Source organism: Cucurbita pepo, chromosome LG02, assembly GCF_002806865.2.
Source record: "Cucurbita pepo subsp. pepo cultivar mu-cu-16 chromosome LG02, ASM280686v2, whole genome shotgun sequence".
Lineage (NCBI taxonomy): Eukaryota > Viridiplantae > Streptophyta > Magnoliopsida > Cucurbitales > Cucurbitaceae > Cucurbita > Cucurbita pepo.
Genome location: NC_036639.1, coordinates 9,937,952 through 9,955,382, shown reverse-complemented (window position 1 = coordinate 9,955,382; position 17,431 = coordinate 9,937,952). Strand labels below are relative to the sequence as shown.

Here is a 17,431-nt window from a genome sequence, read left to right as displayed (position 1 = left end):
CTAAAATTTCTAAACAAGAATAATTATAAAATAATAGATTTTAAACCTTAATAAATAAATAAATAAATAAAATAAAATCTGAGTTATTTAAAAATGAAATTCAAAAAAATGATTTAAAATCCATCCGTTATGGGAAAATGTCGATAAAGTAGAAGAAAGCATTGGGAAAAAGATTTCTGCTTTTATTATGTGAACTTTGAAGTGTTTTTCAAACGGAAATAACCTCATCCCTTCAATCTCTCTCTCCTTCTCTTTAGCCGTTTGAATCAAAACCCTCACCCTCCAAATCTCGCCGGAATCGCCATCTCTCCGCTTATTTTGGCCGGATACACCAACGCCGTCGGTTCAGGTAAGTTTCCACGGTATCTTCTCTACTCATCTACTTCATTTTCTTGTGAATCGTCTGCTACTCTTTGCATTTGTTTCTCGGTTGCGTTACTCTCTTAATCTGTTTGTTTCTCGCTGATTTCAATCCTGTTTGGTTGCGTTTCTATGAAGAAGGATATCAACATTGTCTTCAGCTGTAGACGGTTTTCGTTTTGTGATTTTTTTCTTTCTTTGATTCCTGATAATGTAATTTGGAATTTATGCACGTTCTGTTTAGCTGTAGTCCACTAGCGTTGTGTGTTCTGCAATTACCACCGGAAAACGAGGATGGCGGTTCTTAAAATCGGAACCTCCTCTCTCTCTCTCTATCTGTTTTCATTACTTTCAAATTATTGCTCTACCAAACAACCGAACGAAGCTACTCTTATCATTTGATTCAACACTTGAATTGAATCGCAGCAGGTACCAAATCGTCGGAATGTAATTTAAACGTTTCGCACCTAGGTCTAATTTAGCATCAAAGGATTTTCAGATTTGTTTGTAGTGATCCTGTGCTTATGAAAAGGATCGAAGTCAAGAAAATGTGGAAGCATTATAAAAATAACCTGGGGATTTGAGTAATACGGTTTTGCAGCTTCCGGAACCATGAATGTTGAGACAGACTTAGTGATTTGATTTGCACTTGTTTATCTCTACGCTGAAATTTTTTCGAGATCTGCGCCAATTTTTTAAAGAGAACATGATGAATTACTTTTCAACTTCCTGCTGCTCTTGCCCATACTACACTGTTTATTCCTTTTCTATTCTAAACATAGGTTAGGTTTTTGTACGGCCTGCTGCATTTATGGCGTTGGATTTTATTGGGTTTTGTGCTTTGCCAACTTGCCTGCCCCAGTTACCTTATGGGCCATGCCTTTATAATTGGAACTTACATCATTACTACTGACATTCAATAAAATCACGACATAAATATTCATCTTTGTTCAACAATTTATCTCAAAATAAATCCCCATGAAAGAGTTGAAAGATAGTTTTAAATTGTAATTTTGAAGTGTTCATTAAAGATGTATGTGTGTACCCTGTAATGCTTAAATCATGCGTTGCTCATCCTTGTCCTGTATTTTAGATTAATATTGGCTGATGGGTATGCGAAAAAATATATTGCTTTTCTGTCGGTCGTTCTAAAGTAGTGGTTTTGCACATATTTCTGTCGGCTGATTAACCGGGAATAATACATACCGTGTTGTCAGCTACGCGAGTGTCACTGTGGTTGGATGCACTTTGAGCGAGATGGAAATGGTGGCCCCGGAGCAAGAAGATGTTTGGACCAAGCGTACACCTTCATCTCCATCTTGTGAGAGTTTGAGCAGCAACAGAAACAGTATAACACTCGGCCCCAGATCTCCTTCATTGTTATCGTCCTCTCTCGCAGGTATCAGTGACTGTTAACTTGAAAAATGGCTCTTTACACTAATTTTTTTCAAACCCCATGTATCTATCTTAGGTTTTAGCTCTTTGAGATTCTATACTGAAGACCAGGGAAGTGGGGGTGGTGGTGGATAAAGCCCTAGTCCTAGGGAAAAGACTTGCCTACTCACTGTTACCTACTGACTTATTTTGTAGCCATGTACAAACTTTATTACAGTAGGAGAGGTAGGTAGGTGGTTGGAGTAATTAGAGTCTGGGAGTCTTGAATTTTCGTCCCCATAATGTTTTATTCTCACTTTGTTTTTGAAATTTGAAACGGTGAAAAGCGAAGCCCCCATGTCTATTGTCCATGTGAAACCACCTTTATTGTGGGAGAGAATATATTGACCTTTGTGTTCTTTCATCCCTGAGCCATGAGCAGTCCTCAACAACTTTCCTATAAACAGCATCTTATCATTTTCCTGATTGATGCAAACCCGTGAGGACTTTGAAGTATGTGAACCTACAGCCTGTTTTCTTCCCCCATCTGCCAGTTTAGTTTTTTTTTTTTCTAGGGATTCTGACTGTTTTGAATGAATTGTAAGTCTTAAGTTTCATTCAAAATAATTTGATGGAATTGAATTTTGGGGATATATGATAGAGATTGTTCTTGGATGGGTCATTCTCCTTTATAACAATGTAATGCCAAAAGAACCGTCTAGGGCGGGGAACCATTGCCTTTCTGCCCCCACAATTTGACAGGAATTCAAAATTTCAAGTGAGTATTCAATTGTTATCCTGATTATTTGCTTCTATGTCCTTTTCTATTCCCTTAAGCCTTATTGACCCACCATTTTTAAGCTTTTTAAATGAAATGATTTGGAAATTCAGAAGAAAATTAAGCCCAGTTGCCCTGTAATACCTTTTAATATAGTTATGCCAAAATCATTTGTTCATTTTTTAAAGATAGTTTATAGATTTCCATTGCATATTTCAAGATTTGAATTGATTTATAATATTTTCATTCCTTATTCTATATGTCTCGTCTTGGATTTTTCTTTTATTCTCAATTCTATATAGGTGATAATTGATGCAGGTCCTTGATCAGATCATGTAAACTATCATTAAAAAAATGACAATAGGCAGAATGTTCAAATACCAAAATTAAAAATCAAATTAAAAATGATATTATCAAATGAGTTTAACTTTGGGTCCAACAATCGTGGTTAGAAGATCCAATTACATGATATAGCTTGTAAGTTGTCTTGCTCGTGTTGTGCTATGGCAGATATGGAGCAGAAGATGAATTTACTTGCTATGAAAAATGCTGGAGAGAACAACGCAGGAGATAGTTTTGCCGAACGTGCAGAATTTTACTACAACAAACGCCCTCAACTGCTGGCGCTTCTCCAAGAACTGTACACTGCTTACACCACCTTATCCGATCGCTACATTCAAACCATTGCCAAACGTCACAACCATCATCACAACAGGCACTCTTCTGTTACTTCAACCCTCGACTCTTTCGATGGAGTCGAAGATTCAGGGATCAGTCAAATCGAGTCCGATGCAGAGAGCTCTCTCTCCTACCAGCAAGTATCTGTTATAATACCAGCTAAAAACTATCCTATGGTATACAATGACGCCTTTGTTGCGGAGATTGTCATCAAGAATGTGGAGTATGACATTCTTATAAATGAGGTAAGCATCCTGGAAAAGCAATGTGGTGATTCATCGACGAAGGTCGAGCTCCAGAAGAGTTTGCTTGAGGTTTTGGAGTCTGAAAGGCTCATATTACTGAATGAAAATGCAAGATTGGGATATAGGGTGTCTTCCTTGATGGAAGAAAACAAAGGGCTGGTAGCGGAGTCTGTGTTCATGAAACAGAAGGCGAGTGAGATGGCACGATGTATGCTGAAGCTGCGGGATGATCATAGAGCTTACCTACTCAACCAGAAAATAGAAGATCTACAGGGACAGATTCATGGGCTGGAGAAAAAGAATAGAGAGTACTATGAGAAGCTTGTGAAGATAGATAAAACAATGGTAGAGAGTACGAGTAAGAACAAAGAACACAATGGGAATGAGGTAACCTTGGAGGCGTGCTTTCAGATTAGAAAACTTAAATCGAAGAGGCATCATTCTGGTGTCATCAACAGTGGCAGTGACAAAAAAAGTAACAGCGGGAGGAAGACATACAGATGGTGGGCAAAGGTGAAGAGCATGGACATGTTTTTATGTGGTCATAGCACCAATCCTATGTAATAATTCCTTTTGCCTCTCTACTACTTGGGTTGGGAAAGCCATCCCTAACTAGATATTTAGTAGCAGCTGCAGTAGTAAGATTGGCAATACCCAATCCCTTATAAATAACTTAGTGGAAGTTTTTTGTTGGTACTGTGGCATTGGACACTAAATGTTAGTACTAGAAAGCAGTATGAAATAGTCTTAAGTTCCATCACCTTCTGATACCAACTTTTATCTGCTTTTTGCTGTGCTGTGGTCTAATTTGAGGGAGACAGTAAGATAATGAAACAGGGAATCCCTAAACAATGAAAAGCAGCAAGTTAATGAACAACAGTATATGCTTTTGGTTTACAGTACTATTTAGGGAAGTGTTCAATCCCAGTGGCAAATAATGCAAGGGAAGATTTCAGTGGCATTAGTCTGATGAAAGAACAAATGTTATCAAGGCAAGTAATGGAAGGTGTACAAATTGTTTGATGTTCTAATTAGATCTTCGACGTATTCGATGTTGATTAGAGAGACCATTGAAATCTAGAAACTTATATTCAAAGTTCAGAGACTTGTCATACTTCTAATTTAACTTTTTGAAGCACAAAGTTCGTCGTGGTAGGGTACATGGGTAGGAAGTTAGGCACAAGAACACTGCATTATCCATTGGGAAAAAAATTCTGAATTATGTTTAGTTGTCTTTTTCTTCACGAAGTTCTGATTTCTTTTACACATTTACAATTTGATGTACTTAACTGTTTATTTTTCTTGGGATCAAAATCATTCTCATGTAGAGTTATACAAATTCCCATTCAGATTTCAATGAAATTTCAAAATTGAATTAAATTTCTAGGCATTTAACCAAAGTAAGGTTTGAAAGACAATGAGTCAGGAATTTGAAACCTGGAAACAACCTGAAGGCACGACTGAATCTCGAACTGTGTCATTATTTTTGTTCTCAGAATTTGTTGCGTATGCACGGCACTGAGTCTCTCCTGAAATTTAGCAACTCGCACCTATAGAAGAAATGATGTGCAAATATGAGAATAACATTAAACAGGCACTCTAGCAGCCCTTAACAAAATCCGACTTCAATCACATTTCCTAAAATGACGAACTCGAAAGGGAATAATTGAAAGAGATCAGTGAGAAATTCTGATGGCAGACACTTCAGAAACTGTGCTCGGTTCGAGGTCAGTTTCAAAAAAAGTCATAAAACAAATAGTCTTGTTTGGGAGACTATTTTCAGACAGTTAAGTTTTACAAGCTATCAATTGACTTGTAACCGTAACGGAGTAATTTTAAGTGGTTGTCTCTTTTGTCCCAGTAACGAAATTGCCCATATTCTTCTCATATCAAGATAAGTGAATCAATACCTTGAATGGTTTTGAAGGCGAATTGAAGGATCAAATTTTAAAGCTGTTGAATATGACATCGCAGCTGAATCAAAATGCTCCATAGTTAAGAATGCTGTCACCTTTACGAATGTAAGCCTGCAAAATGAAAATTAGGAAACACATCTTGGGAACTATACGATAGTGTACACTAGAGTTCGAATCCCTTTTCTCACATCTTCTCGATTAAAGGACAAAAAGTAGTGATGATCAACAAAGTTGCATGTTCTATTAGCTGAATGAAGGTTCGAAAGACCTCTAAATTACAGTTTAGAATCATCACTCTTTAGAATTTTAACTTTTTTTTCCCTTACATCCAGGAGGTCCTTGGCATAAAGGTTCATGCATCACAAAGAAGTTGATCCCTGAATTTACAATTATAATTGAAGGTCATGTCCAAAGTTTTCCTGTTATCCTCCGAATTTTCTCTTGCTCTTGACATCTAGAGCTTGGCACTACACAGATCTTCTTAAAATCATTTGAAATGGAAGAAATTAGAATTCTGTATATCGTAAATCTTGTCAATAAATTGAGATATCACAACCTGGGCTCTACACTTTTCTCCTTCAATAATAACTAAATTCACAATCCAGACTCATTTTAGTGTGGCAACCTAGTTATTTTCTCAAAACTAACGTCTATCTTTTGAGATGGAATGTAATGCACATGATGATTAACCAAAATACTTCTCACCTAGAGCTTCATTTGCACCTTTAAGGTCACCAGAATGGTTCCCCTGTGCGAATCTCATGATAGACCTGAAATTTTTCAAAGAAGTTGTGTGTAATTTTCTGAATGCAGCTGCTTCAGTGAAGTCGAGGAACAAGAAATTTCAAGTGCAGATATATCCGTAGACTAGAGAGATACAGGTCAAATTATCAACAACATGAAGCGTTTGGAAAGAACTTAGGCGACTTAAAATTGAACGAGCTATAATTTTCAGCGCTTATTGGCAGAAATTCAACCATGGTAACCAAATTTAGTATAAGACGGGGCATATAAATTGAAGCATAGCATCATATATAATGCATCATTGTGAACAAAATTTTCATACCGAATCGCAGAAAGAAAAGCAGACTGGAGACGTGGTTATCAACATTGCCACTCGGTAAAAGGCGGAACAATTTTAACTACAGGAAAATTGGCTCGGCCTGAGAGAAATTCCCAGCCTCCAATTCACTTTCATCTCTCTACCACAGAGCAAGAGCCTTCAAACTCTTACACACACCGATGGAATCACAGCCTCCACCAGACAACTGCTTTATGGCCAACGTTAGGGCCAGCGCCGCAGTTTCGTAAACAACCACAAGAATTGACAGTAATGGAGGAAGGTGCGACGCCGCTGAGAGTTCGGAGTGTCTGAAAGGAACCTTGACGGCAGCAAATACGATTGGTGCAGACTCGAATCTCCTGGTTGTGAGAATGAATTGGAAGAGTATGATTTGGAAGAAATCGTAGAGCGCAAACGAAAGCAGAGGATATGGAGTCGCGTTCATTCCCCCATTTATTTTTGTAATCAATTGCGGGACATAACAAAACGTGGCCACTCCCTATTTTTATTTTTTTTAAATCAAAATTTAAATTTGATGAATTAATGTTAGAATTTTATTCAGGTCAAAATTCTCCATCTATAATCAAATAAATTACTAGTAATAATTGGAAATAACAATAAATGGAATAAATAAATGGGTAGAGAAGTTCACCCTACGAAGAGTCCTATTTTTGGTAGGTACCACCGGGAGAAGCCGTGGAATCTTTACATATTAAGGAGAGCCACTTGAACTCCCTCTCCGCCTACAGCTCACTTATTGAAGTGGTCTCAGTGACAATTGGAGGTCTAACTTGTTCTCCATTCTTGTTTGGTTAAGCTCTTTTCCTTGGTTGTCTTTCTCCCTTGCCTAAAGCTGTCGTGGTTGTAGCTCAATCAGTTAATGTTTCCGTTCTTCAAAACAATAACAATAAAATATTTACTAAGACTATTCGTTTATACAAATACACAAATATTAGATATTTGTCTATAATAAAATATCAAATATGATATATATGGTAAGCTATATAAAATATCAAATATGATATATATGGTAAGCTATAATTTACTATTAAATATCTCTAATATATAGAAAATTCTCTCTATTAGATAAACAAGATTAAGGATGAAATTCTCCTTATTAGATAAACGAGATCGAGGACAAAATTGTATTTCCCACGTCCTTTCTTGCCCAATTCACCGCCCCGCCCATCCCCACTTTTATATATATATATATATATTATTTGTATTATCATTGCATTTTCACGACTTTCTACGAATAGACCATCGTTTTATACATATTGAGTCAATTTTCGTGTCCATTCTTGGGCACGATTTGTACGGATCGAGTCAAATAAACGTGTAGATTATAAGTGAAGTAATAAAGAAATGATGTGAGATATGAAAAATTAGGTGAAAAAGATGGTAGAAGTATAGAAAAGTGGTGTGAGTGTGATGGTAGAAGTAGAAGGAAGTGGTGTGGGTGTGGCGGGGGTGGAAGTGGGATAATAAAGCTGATTGATACCGTTTGTATGTATAACTTAATACTCAGCGCCGCTCCTGAGTGATGCCTGACGTGTTAGCAGCAGCCGTCCCACTTACCTCACCTCCCCCCATTGCACTTTTCAATCAACTCCTCCATCCATATTTTCCCTATAAATCTTCTCCTTGGATTAACAACTTTGATTCCACAATATCAGAGTATGGCGAGGTGGCTTTTGTATTCTAAACCAATGCGCTTACTCCGTTGCTTGCTCATATTGCTCGTTTGGTCTGTTTCTTGCACCGACTTTGATGAATTGTTTCAATCAAATTGGTCGCCCGATCATATCCTCATTGAGCAAGATCACGCCAACTTAACACTTGACTCTGTTTCTGGTATAAACAAAGACCATGCTTCCAAGGTCTCTCTCGAAATCTTCAAATTTCTAGTTTGTTGTGCTTTCTTTCAATTTTTTTTGTTTGTTTTAGGTTGTGGGTTTGAATCTAAGAAGAAGTATCTATTCGGAAAAGCGAGTGTCCAAATCAAACTAGTGGAGGGCGACTCTGGAGGGACAGTGACAGCCTTCTACGTAATGCACACGCACTTGGTATCTAAACTCCAAACCAGTTTACAAAGATGAAGTGAGAACTAACTTATGTGTGTAAAATTACAGATGACATCAGAGGGACCAAACCACGATGAGCTAGATTTTGAGTTTTTGGGGAATTTATCGGGACAACCATATCTAGTTCAAACTAATGTGTATGCTAATGGCACTGGAAACAGAGAGCAAAGGCACACTCTATGGTTTGATCCCACTACCGATTTTCATACTTATTCCCTCTTCTGGAATCGTCACTCTATAGTGTAAGTTTCATGTCTCACCTTGATCACTCATGACACCCACAGATTTTTTTTTATTTGGGTTAAAATTCTAAAACTCGTTCCTAATCTTTCAAAAGTGACAATATTAGCTTAGCTTTGACGAAGAATCATTTAAACATCATTATAGAATCTTAGACATTGTCATACATGATCACTTAGTTTTCGTCTAACATTAACATTCTAATTTTATTTTTACTTCTAACGTTTACAAAATTTGCAACGAAGCAACCGTGCTCTAGTTTAATGGTTGTGGAATGGAATCTCCCACTTGTAAAAGTGTTGATAAGTTTACATTGATAGGTTTCTAGTTGACAATATTCCCATAAGAGTGTTTGAGAACAAAGAAGAAAGCGGAGTGGCCTACCCCAGAAACCAAGCCATGGGTGTTAGAGGTTCCATATGGAATGCGGATGACTGGGCGACACAAGGAGGAAGAGTTAAAACCAATTGGAGCAACGCGCCATTTGTGGCTACATTTCGATCTTTTGACATTAAAGCTTGCGAATTGGAGCCTGAGGAGGATGCAGAGGCCAAGTGTGGTATGCCAAGGCAATTCTGGTGGGACAAGCCATCGTTAAGAGGGCTAACCAGGCACAAAGCACACCAACTGAAGTGGGTTCGTGCACGGCATTTGGTATACGATTATTGTAAAGATTCTGTGAGGTTCATGGAATTACCCAGGGAATGTGCCTGACATATCATTTCATGGACCCTTTTCTAAAATGTCACAAAATGCAACTTGTTCCATTTCTGAGGCCTCTACGACCATACATAAGAACACATTTGAATTTGTTCATAAGCAATTTAAGGTACACAAACGAACATGGGAGAACAAATTCATACCTCTGTTGCAGTAACCACAAAGTTGAACCAAATTTCAATACTCGGCATTGAATGTATCATATCCCCAGTGGTAATTTTAGGAAGCAAATGCCCATGAATTGTGTTCTAATTGAACGTCATAAACATCCAAGTAGAATGATGGATTGCAAAAATCTCTGCAGAGAGCTAGCCCTGCAACTTTGTGTATGCTGCGGATTAGAAGGATCATTGGAACATTTAAGAGTATGGCAGGCATGAAACAAACACAGAAAGTACCGTTCCTCATCATATAGAGAACAAGTTAAATTATGATAAGATTAAGAATTATCGAAATCATAAAAACTCGTCTGAAGCAATTCTAGAAGTATAAAACGGCATAAAACACTCATTCGAAAGGATCACTCGTCTAGGATGCCCGATTTTCTTCTGCAGGAGCTTCAAAAGTCTCCCCATCAACAAGTTCTGGAACATCGTCATCCTCCTCTTGTGCATTCTTTGCATCAGCACCTGCTCCAGGTGCATGCTGTTTAAACTGCTCAGCCAATTTTCTCAAGTTGTCCAAGTTGTCTGGCCCTGAGGATAATTGGAAAGAAAAAAGACATCATTTTGAAGTTCACCAAACCAATTGAAATCTAACCATAGGACAAAAAACTAAAGAGATGAATTACCCAATTGATTGATGATGCCAGGCAAGATGTCCTGTAATTCTGTAATTGCAAAATGCATACATTGTTAGATCAGAAAACATTTTTCCCATGAACATCACCATATGCATGATGGACAAAATTAACAGTGCTTTCTAACAGTAGACATATACAAGGTTGGTACGAAGATGGGGGGTTTCAATTAGGAAGAGCTACTTAGCAGCACTAGTATAAAAGAAACGAACTAGATAACATGGAAACTAATCAAATGCATTTAAAACTAATTAGATCTAACAGCGCCCAAGAACATTATTTCCCTGTAGCCATGTTCCTACTGCCCAAAAAAATTTCCTTTTGAAGAATTAATACTCCCCAAGATGCCTCCAAAGGATGTCCAGTATATGAATTTATTATATTCAAGCACTGGAAAGAAAACAATCTGCACCAGTCACCATACTAGATTTACAACATGGTTTAACAAAGATACGTACTCTTTATTTGAGGAGAACCACTGACAACCCACGTGTTTGCAGCAATAGATGCTTGAACTGGACAAGAAAAAAGTTAAAAGGTAACGTTAAGAGTCATCAAAGAATGTAGCGCAACAAGGATGAAGTACAAAAATTGTATAAGAATTTACCCTTGGGGTTGACGAATTGGATAACAACATCATCCTTGAAAATGTTGACCTCCTCAATAGCAGGAATGGCATTCACACCAATTCTCTTTAGGGTGCTCTGAAGCCTTTTATCATCAGTTGTGGTGGTCTTGTGAACTGCCTTCTTCTTTCTATTATCAAGAGAATGTGATTGAAAATAAAAATTCAACTGATGGAACAAAAAGAGAACGTCTTGAAATGAATTTCATTTTTAAAAATTACGAGCTTAAGACAGTTATAATTATATATTTTATGACAAATACAAGACAGTGGGAAATGAATGACAAGAAACAACTTATCAAGTGCAAGTTAACACAAGGTAACCAAGATGGTGTTATCAGTATTGCAACTTATCAAGGCTGAAATCGTTGCAGCAACAGAACACAAGGTAACCAAGATGGTGTTATCAGTATTGCAACTTATCAAGGCTGAAATCGTTGCAGCAACAGAACAAAAGGTAACCAAGATGGTGTTATCAGTATTGCAACTTATCAAGGCTGAAATCGTTGCAGCAACAGAACACAAGGTAACCAAGATGGTGTTATCAGTATTGCAACTTATCAAGGCTGAAATCGTTGCAGCAACAGAACAAACGAGCAAAATTGCAATAAAATTACAGAATTACCTTCTCATTGTACCCTTTCCACCAGTGCGGACAGCACTGGCAATCTTCCTAAGTCTCTCCTGATCCATCTGCATGACATTAAAACCAAGTTTAATTATAAATAAAAGTAAAAAAAATACCAAAGATACGAGCACGAGCAGATCCCCAATCAAAATGATATTTTTCAGAACAACTTATCAGTTACAATAAAAATATGAATCCGAAAAGAGAATGTACCAACAAAACAACCTAACTGAGACTGAATCATCATAAAACTCTATAACAATACTGAGTAATGACCCAGCCCTCAATCATATAAATATAACCAAAACGAAGACAGCAATCAAAATGTCGTAAAGTTCCAAAAGGCTTACAAATTATAGAAAAGAACGGGATACGAACAACTACAAAACACTGGAATAAGAAATGGGACCTAAATGCAGAACAAACAAGATTGGAAAACCGTAGCGTGGAAGAAGAAGGAGAAACCGAGATGAATGAATCTACAAAACTTCGTCACAGCTTAGAAGCTCAAGCATGGGTGAAGATTGAAAAAGTCCCCGACAATAGAATCTAAGAAGCAAGGGGGAGAAGAGAATAAAGATGAAGCAGAGAGGTGAAGAGCGAAGAGGAGGGAGGGAATTACCTTCGGGCTAGGGTTTTGGAGTTAGGGGATAAGACTGAGGGGCTCGCGGAAGGAATAAAGACTCCCCGAACGGCGCTAACAGATTGTTTTGCCCTTTCGCTCCATATAATAAGAGGTTGCTAAAGCTACGACCCGATCCATCGAAACCAAAAATACATCTCCATCCGACGGTCCAGATATGATCTCAACTACGGACGTGTCCCATTCTAATTGGTCCCAAGAAACAACTAACGCGTCTTCCAAATTAAACAAATAAAAGATATTCTTATGGGCCTTATGGGCTCACATATAACGAGTTAGATCCGGCTCGAATAAATTTGGGCCCAGCTCAAATATATTAGCCCAAAATGCTTAATGCAAATGACCAAAATAGGTATATTATTTCAATTATTTTTTTTATATTTAACATCTATTTTATTATAAATTCATTGTTTAAGAAAAAAAAAAATTATTTTGTTTAATATAAATTATCTGATAGAAGTATAGAAAGATGGAAATGAAATTTTAAAGTTTTGGTTTGACAGTAGAAAGATCTTAGATAACTTACTAAACAACTAAAATCGTTCACATTTATCTTAATTGGTTTTTACCCATGTCAAGCCAAAAATCCCGAACGTGTCGATAAAAGGGAACGAGTTCAATCCATGGTGTCCACTTACCTTAAAAAAACCCAAAACCACGTTTTTTGGTGAATTGTTGGAATAACCCATAAGGCCATCTTTCTACAAAGTGTCCATATATAACTAAAGATATGGTCATGTTCTCATGTTAGCTGGTACAAATTTGGCCTCCTATTAGACAGTGGGGGAGAACAAAACTATTAAAGGGAAAAAGAAGTGTAATTACAATCAGCTTGAACGAAAATTGCTTCAATGGTAATGGCACATGAGAGTCTACATAGATTACCATACCATATCATAAAAGTAGTTCCATTATGACCAATGCCTGCAAACAAAGAACTGCGACATGAGTGTTATGGCAAAACATAAACAAGGTGGTGAAGAATTTCAGGACCAAAAGCTTCCACAAAAATGTGAAACAAACATCAATTCATTTCATCAAATATGGAAGAATGCTAGCTATCCACAGTTATGCACTAAGATCATGAGTAATGTAAAGCAAAAGGTTACCAGCACCGCTCTCCATACCTTCAAATTAGCCAATCTTTACATTCCTTTTTTGTAAACTGAAAAAAGAAAGTCATTTTCTACATAAACCAGTTTTCAAACCTAGGAATATGGTATGCAAATTGCACCACAATTTGCCATTATCAATGGTAACAGTTCAAGTCCACCGCTAACAGATATTGTCATTTCTGGAATTTCTCTTTCGGGCTTCTCCTCAAGGTTTTTAAAACGCGTCTACTAAAGAGAGGTTTCTCCGCTCTAATAAGGAATGTTTTTGTTCTCCGTGGAATCTCACAATCTACCCTCCTTAGGGGTTAGCATCCTCGCTGGCACAATGTCCGATATTTGGCTCTTATACCATTTATAACAGCTCAACCCCACCGCTAACAGATATTGTCCTCTTTAGGCTTTCCTTTTCGAGATTCCTCTCAAGGTTTTTAAAACGCGTATTATTAAGGAGAGGTTTTCACACCCTTATAAAAAATGCTTCGTTGTCCTCTTCAACCAACGTCAACACAACGTCAACACAGGTAAGCTTTGACAGCTATTCTACTAAAAGAAAACTGGAAGAGATGGGCTTATTTACATTAAAGGATGAGAGGTGAAGAGAAGATTATCAAAGAACTAGAGAATCGTAGAAAGGATTTGGCGGGGTAGGGTGAACAAAGTAGAGATCAGGCTTCCAGTAAAGAGTTTACCCGTACCCTGATTTTAAATAACAGCACCAGTGACAACGCCCAAGATTCTATTTCTAACTACCATACCGGGCCCCTTTTTCTCCACAAGATAGAATAGAATAGACCATTCTCTAAACCCACACCCGCTGCAATAAAATGTGAGGCTATTCTGCATTTTCACCTAAAACAAAAGGAGTATAGAGGGAGAAACAAAAAGGTCAGAGGTGCCTACAGCTCCAAACTTACTTTCTTTCTTTCTTGTTCTCTCCCCTTCTTTTCTTTCTGGCTTAGGCTATGCCTAAGATGAGTTACCTTGTCTGACTCGGCATATCATGTCGAGCAGGCAACATGTTTCTTTTCCCAACAAGAAAAATAAAACATCAGTTGGACGTAATGCTATTGGGGAAGACTACCGACGAATCTAGAACGTGATAATTGAAGAGCTTCTGCAGATAAATATGAAGACTTCACATGTGTTTGGCAAAGGGCAGGGACCAATCATACTCAAAATTTGAGTTTGATCCTGGCTCAAAAGGAAAGCTAGCTATATGATTAACACATGAAAGTCGAACGTTGTTTAATAAAATCATGCGCCAATGCCCCAGATGCAGAAAGCTTCTTTTTATAGAGAGGGAATCAAGGGGGCTTCCACGGGCAATTATGTAACTGTAGGAAGCCCAGACTCATCTAGATGATGGCCGCGCACAAGACCACTTTATGGCAGCTACAGAGGATGCTTGTCATATAACCTTATTCACTAGTTACTAAGTCAGAGAGCTCTTTTGTCCCCTTTTGATGTTAGGGTTATACCCGCAACTCCTTGCTCTTACCTTTACTACTTCACAGCTATCACTCACATATGGTTATCATGATTTTACCTTACTTTTACAAATTAACAAGTTGGAGAACCGTTCATCCTAATCCTGATTTGTTCTGGAGTATAGTTATATACCTGAACTGCCCTGCCTTCGCACTTGGATGGGAACAAAAGATGTTCCTTACTAAAAGGAACAATTTAACCACAGCTTCGTTAATTAATGAAGTTATGAACAACTGAGACCTAAGAATACAAAATGAGTAATCAAAACAACTATCCAGGAAAGCAGGTAATGGTGCAAACTGAATAATTTGCTATTCATTATGATTGGATCAGAACTTCGCCAATGAAGATCCCAACTTTCTATTCTCTAACAGTATAAGATATGGAGGAAAATTGATTGTCCCCTAAGGAACTAGGCAACTTATTCCTTCCTATGCGTATCTATTCAAGGACTCCTAAAAGAGATGAAAACATCAGAGTAAAAAGAATCGAAGGAAGAGATTGTCCTAACTAAATTCAGAATTTCTCTGAATATAAGGCACATCAAATTGGAAATCCTAACTCAAATATCCATCAAACTCAGGCGTGAAATACAAACTGCAACCATGGAATTGCGAGAACAAATGTAGAGGCAAACCTGAAGGAAAATAGCGCGAGAAGTGACCTGATTATTTACAATAACGATCCGCTTTCTTTTTGACACGGTCATCGAGAGATTCCTCCACAGACTTCAACTTGGTATTGGAGTTGTTAGGGTCGTAACCGAACTTCTTTGTCTCCACCGGGAAGAGCTCCTCGTACTTCATACGCTTGGCCGCGTCAATAGTATACACTTCTCCGACACCGCCATCTGCACCATCCGCTGACGACAAAATCTCTCCCTCATCCGTAGGGTTCTCGTCGCCTTTACTTTTACCTTTCTTCTTCTTCTTCTTCTTGTCAATAGCCTTACTACGGGAGGCTAGGACTCCTCCCTTGAAGGTGAGCCTACCTCCTTTCGCCCCTGCAAATGGATCCGACATCGTAGCGCGTCTGCACTGTCCTTTGAAGTCAGTTCCTCGCCTGACAAGACCTTCAAGTCCCTTGATGATCACACAGGCGGGATGAGATGATCATCATTTGGGGCACTTCCGGTTGCTTGATTCTCGCAGAGACGACGATGGATCCACGAGTATCTTCTCATTCTGTTCTTCTTGGCCCAATCGGCATAAAAGCCCTAAACCCAAAATCTTCTAGCCCATGTTTCTTTTTGAAATCTAGAAAATGGGGTGGGTTAATTTTCCAATTTTAAAATATGGGTTAAATTACAACTACACCCCTACAGTTGATTGAATTTATTTTTAGAATTTAAATTTTTCAAAATTACCGGACCAAATACCTAGTGATAATACAGTAACTACCATTGTAAAAATTGATAGTTTAAACCCATTCCACTCTCATTTAATTTTTTATTTTTTTGAAATTAAACCTATAAATACCACTATAGAATTGAGAATTTAACATTTTCGAGGATTTTCTTTCGGAAGGCTCCCATAAATTTTGTCTTGAATTTGAATCATAGTTAGAAAGATTTTGTGGGGAAAGTTTGGCTAAACCCTCTTTATAGTAGACACGTTTTAAAATTGTGAAGTTGATGGTGATACGTAATGGGTTAAAACGGACAATATCTGCTAGAAGTGACAAACATCGGGTTGTGTGTCAGCGAGAACGCTGGCCCCTAAGGGAATGGATTGTGTGGCGGTGATATGTAACAAGCCAAAATGGACAATATCTGCTAGCAACGGACTTTGGGTGTTACAAATAGTATCATAGCTAAACACCGGGCGGTGTGCCAGCGAGGACACTGGCCCCCATTAGAGAGTGGATTGTCTGACGATGATAGGTAACAGATCAAAGTGGATAATATCTACTAGTGATGATATGTAACAGGCCAAAATGGAGGAAAATTGATTGTCCCCTAAGGAACTAGGCAACTTATTCCTTCCTATGCGTATCTATTCAAGGACTCCTAAAAGAGATGAAAACATCAGAGTAAAAAGAATCGAAGGAAGAGATTGTCCTAACTAAATTCAGAATTTCTCTGAATATAAGGCACATCAAATTGGAAATCCTAACTCAAATATCCATCAAACTCAGGCGTGAAATACAAACTGCAACCATGGAATTGCGAGAACAAATGTAGAGGCAAACCTGAAGGAAAATAGCGCGAGAAGTGACCTGATTATTTACAATAACGATCCGCTTTCTTTTTGACACGGTCATCGAGAGATTCCTCCACAGACTTCAACTTGGTATTGGAGTTGTTAGGGTCGTAACCGAACTTCTTTGTCTCCACCGGGAAGAGCTCCTCGTACTTCATACGCTTGGCCGCGTCAATAGTATACACTTCTCCGACACCGCCATCTGCACCATCCGCTGACGACAAAATCTCTCCCTCATCCGTAGGGTTCTCGTCGCCTTTACTTTTACCTTTCTTCTTCTTCTTCTTCTTGTCAATAGCCTTACTACGGGAGGCTAGGACTCCTCCCTTGAAGGTGAGCCTACCTCCTTTCGCCCCTGCAAATGGATCCGACATCGTAGCGCGTCTGCACTGTCCTTTGAAGTCAGTTCCTCGCCTGACAAGACCTTCAAGTCCCTTGATGATCACACAGGCGGGATGAGATGATCATCATTTG

At 38.2% G+C, this 17,431-nt stretch overlaps 4 protein-coding genes and 1 long non-coding RNA gene across 12 annotated transcripts; 2 read left to right on the top strand and 3 right to left on the bottom strand.

The window, feature by feature from the left end:
• The first annotated feature begins 158 nt into the window (after positions 1 to 158).
• LOC111788733 (kinase-interacting family protein-like) lies at positions 159 to 4,192 on the top strand. Of its 3 annotated transcripts, none has more exons than XM_023669197.1 (3): positions 159 to 362; positions 1,578 to 1,759; positions 3,023 to 4,192. In XM_023669197.1, the coding sequence occupies exons 2-3, from the start codon at positions 1,618 to 1,620 to the stop codon at positions 3,997 to 3,999; spliced, it is 1,119 nt and encodes a 372-aa protein (XP_023524965.1). In that variant the 5' UTR covers positions 159 to 362; positions 1,578 to 1,617; the 3' UTR covers positions 4,000 to 4,192. The 3 variants fall into 3 exon arrangements, with proteins under 3 accessions (XP_023524965.1, XP_023524964.1, XP_023524966.1); XM_023669196.1 differs by having other exon boundaries at positions 160 to 349; XM_023669198.1 differs by lacking the exon at positions 159 to 362 and adding an exon at positions 2,396 to 2,512 and having other exon boundaries at positions 1,648 to 1,759.
• Positions 3,510 to 6,870, bottom strand: LOC111788734. Of its 3 annotated transcripts, XR_002814209.1 has the most exons (7): positions 6,418 to 6,870; positions 6,057 to 6,121; positions 5,346 to 5,462; positions 4,884 to 4,985; positions 4,197 to 4,279; positions 3,679 to 3,723; positions 3,510 to 3,604 (listed from the first exon to the last, which is right to left on the bottom strand). It is a non-coding gene; the product is annotated as an uncharacterized LOC111788734 (long non-coding RNA). The 3 variants fall into 3 exon arrangements; XR_002814208.1 differs by lacking the exons at positions 3,510 to 3,604; positions 3,679 to 3,723 and having other exon boundaries at positions 4,072 to 4,279; positions 4,873 to 4,985; XR_002814207.1 differs by lacking the exons at positions 3,510 to 3,604; positions 3,679 to 3,723 and having other exon boundaries at positions 4,072 to 4,279.
• A 1,216-nt stretch (positions 6,871 to 8,086) lies between these two features.
• Positions 8,087 to 9,705, top strand: LOC111789431 (xyloglucan endotransglucosylase/hydrolase protein 9-like). Its single transcript, XM_023670204.1, has 4 exons — positions 8,087 to 8,268; positions 8,362 to 8,462; positions 8,547 to 8,740; positions 9,059 to 9,705. The coding sequence occupies exons 1-4, from the start codon at positions 8,094 to 8,096 to the stop codon at positions 9,450 to 9,452; spliced, it is 864 nt and encodes a 287-aa protein (XP_023525972.1). The 5' UTR covers positions 8,087 to 8,093; the 3' UTR covers positions 9,453 to 9,705.
• A 130-nt stretch (positions 9,706 to 9,835) lies between these two features.
• Positions 9,836 to 12,229, bottom strand: LOC111789432 (nascent polypeptide-associated complex subunit beta-like). 2 transcript variants are annotated; one of them, XM_023670205.1, is made up of 6 exons: positions 12,133 to 12,229; positions 11,508 to 11,575; positions 10,865 to 11,013; positions 10,716 to 10,772; positions 10,249 to 10,287; positions 9,836 to 10,153 (listed from the first exon to the last, which is right to left on the bottom strand). In XM_023670205.1, exons 2-6 carry the CDS (start codon positions 11,573 to 11,575, stop codon positions 9,987 to 9,989), a joined length of 480 nt encoding a protein of 159 aa, XP_023525973.1. In that variant the 5' UTR covers positions 12,133 to 12,229; the 3' UTR covers positions 9,836 to 9,986. The 2 variants fall into 2 exon arrangements, with proteins under 2 accessions (XP_023525973.1, XP_023525974.1); XM_023670206.1 differs by lacking the exon at positions 12,133 to 12,229 and adding an exon at positions 11,920 to 12,107.
• Positions 12,230 to 12,799: 570 nt separating this feature from the next.
• LOC111788363 lies at positions 12,800 to 17,428 on the bottom strand. Of its 3 annotated transcripts, none has more exons than XR_002814159.1 (2): positions 15,421 to 15,930; positions 12,800 to 13,077 (listed from the first exon to the last, which is right to left on the bottom strand). XR_002814159.1 is itself a non-coding variant. In XM_023668678.1 (2 exons), exon 1 carries the CDS (start codon positions 17,329 to 17,331, stop codon positions 16,978 to 16,980), a length of 354 nt encoding a protein of 117 aa, XP_023524446.1. In that variant the 5' UTR covers positions 17,332 to 17,428; the 3' UTR covers positions 12,829 to 13,077; positions 16,947 to 16,977. The 3 variants fall into 3 exon arrangements, 1 of the variants encoding a protein (XP_023524446.1); XR_002814158.1 differs by having other exon boundaries at positions 15,394 to 15,927; XM_023668678.1 differs by lacking the exon at positions 15,421 to 15,930 and adding an exon at positions 16,947 to 17,428 and having other exon boundaries at positions 12,829 to 13,077.
• Positions 17,429 to 17,431: the final 3 nt, after the last annotated feature.

Coding starts and splice junctions, on each gene's coding strand:
- LOC111788733 (XM_023669197.1), top strand. CDS start 1,618: ATGGAAATGGTGGCCCCGGAGCAAGAAGATGTTTGGACCAAGCGTACA. Junction 1,760..3,022: donor GTTATCGTCCTCTCTCGCAG/GTATCAGTGACT, acceptor GTGCTATGGCAG/ATATGGAGCAGAAGATGAAT.
- LOC111789431 (XM_023670204.1), top strand. CDS start 8,094: ATGGCGAGGTGGCTTTTGTATTCTAAACCAATGCGCTTACTCCGTTGC. Junction 8,463..8,546: donor GGACAGTGACAGCCTTCTAC/GTAATGCACACG, acceptor GTAAAATTACAG/ATGACATCAGAGGGACCAAA. Junction 8,741..9,058: donor TGGAATCGTCACTCTATAGT/GTAAGTTTCATG, acceptor TTACATTGATAG/GTTTCTAGTTGACAATATTC.
- LOC111789432 (XM_023670205.1), bottom strand. CDS start 11,575: ATGGATCAGGAGAGACTTAGGAAGATTGCCAGTGCTGTCCGCACTGGT. Junction 10,773..10,864: donor CCAATTCGTCAACCCCAAGG/GTAAATTCTTAT, acceptor TTTCTTGTCCAG/TTCAAGCATCTATTGCTGCA. Junction 10,154..10,248: donor TGGCATCATCAATCAATTGG/GTAATTCATCTC, acceptor AATTATCCTCAG/GGCCAGACAACTTGGACAAC.
- LOC111788363 (XM_023668678.1), bottom strand. CDS start 17,331: ATGTCGGATCCATTTGCAGGGGCGAAAGGAGGTAGGCTCACCTTCAAG.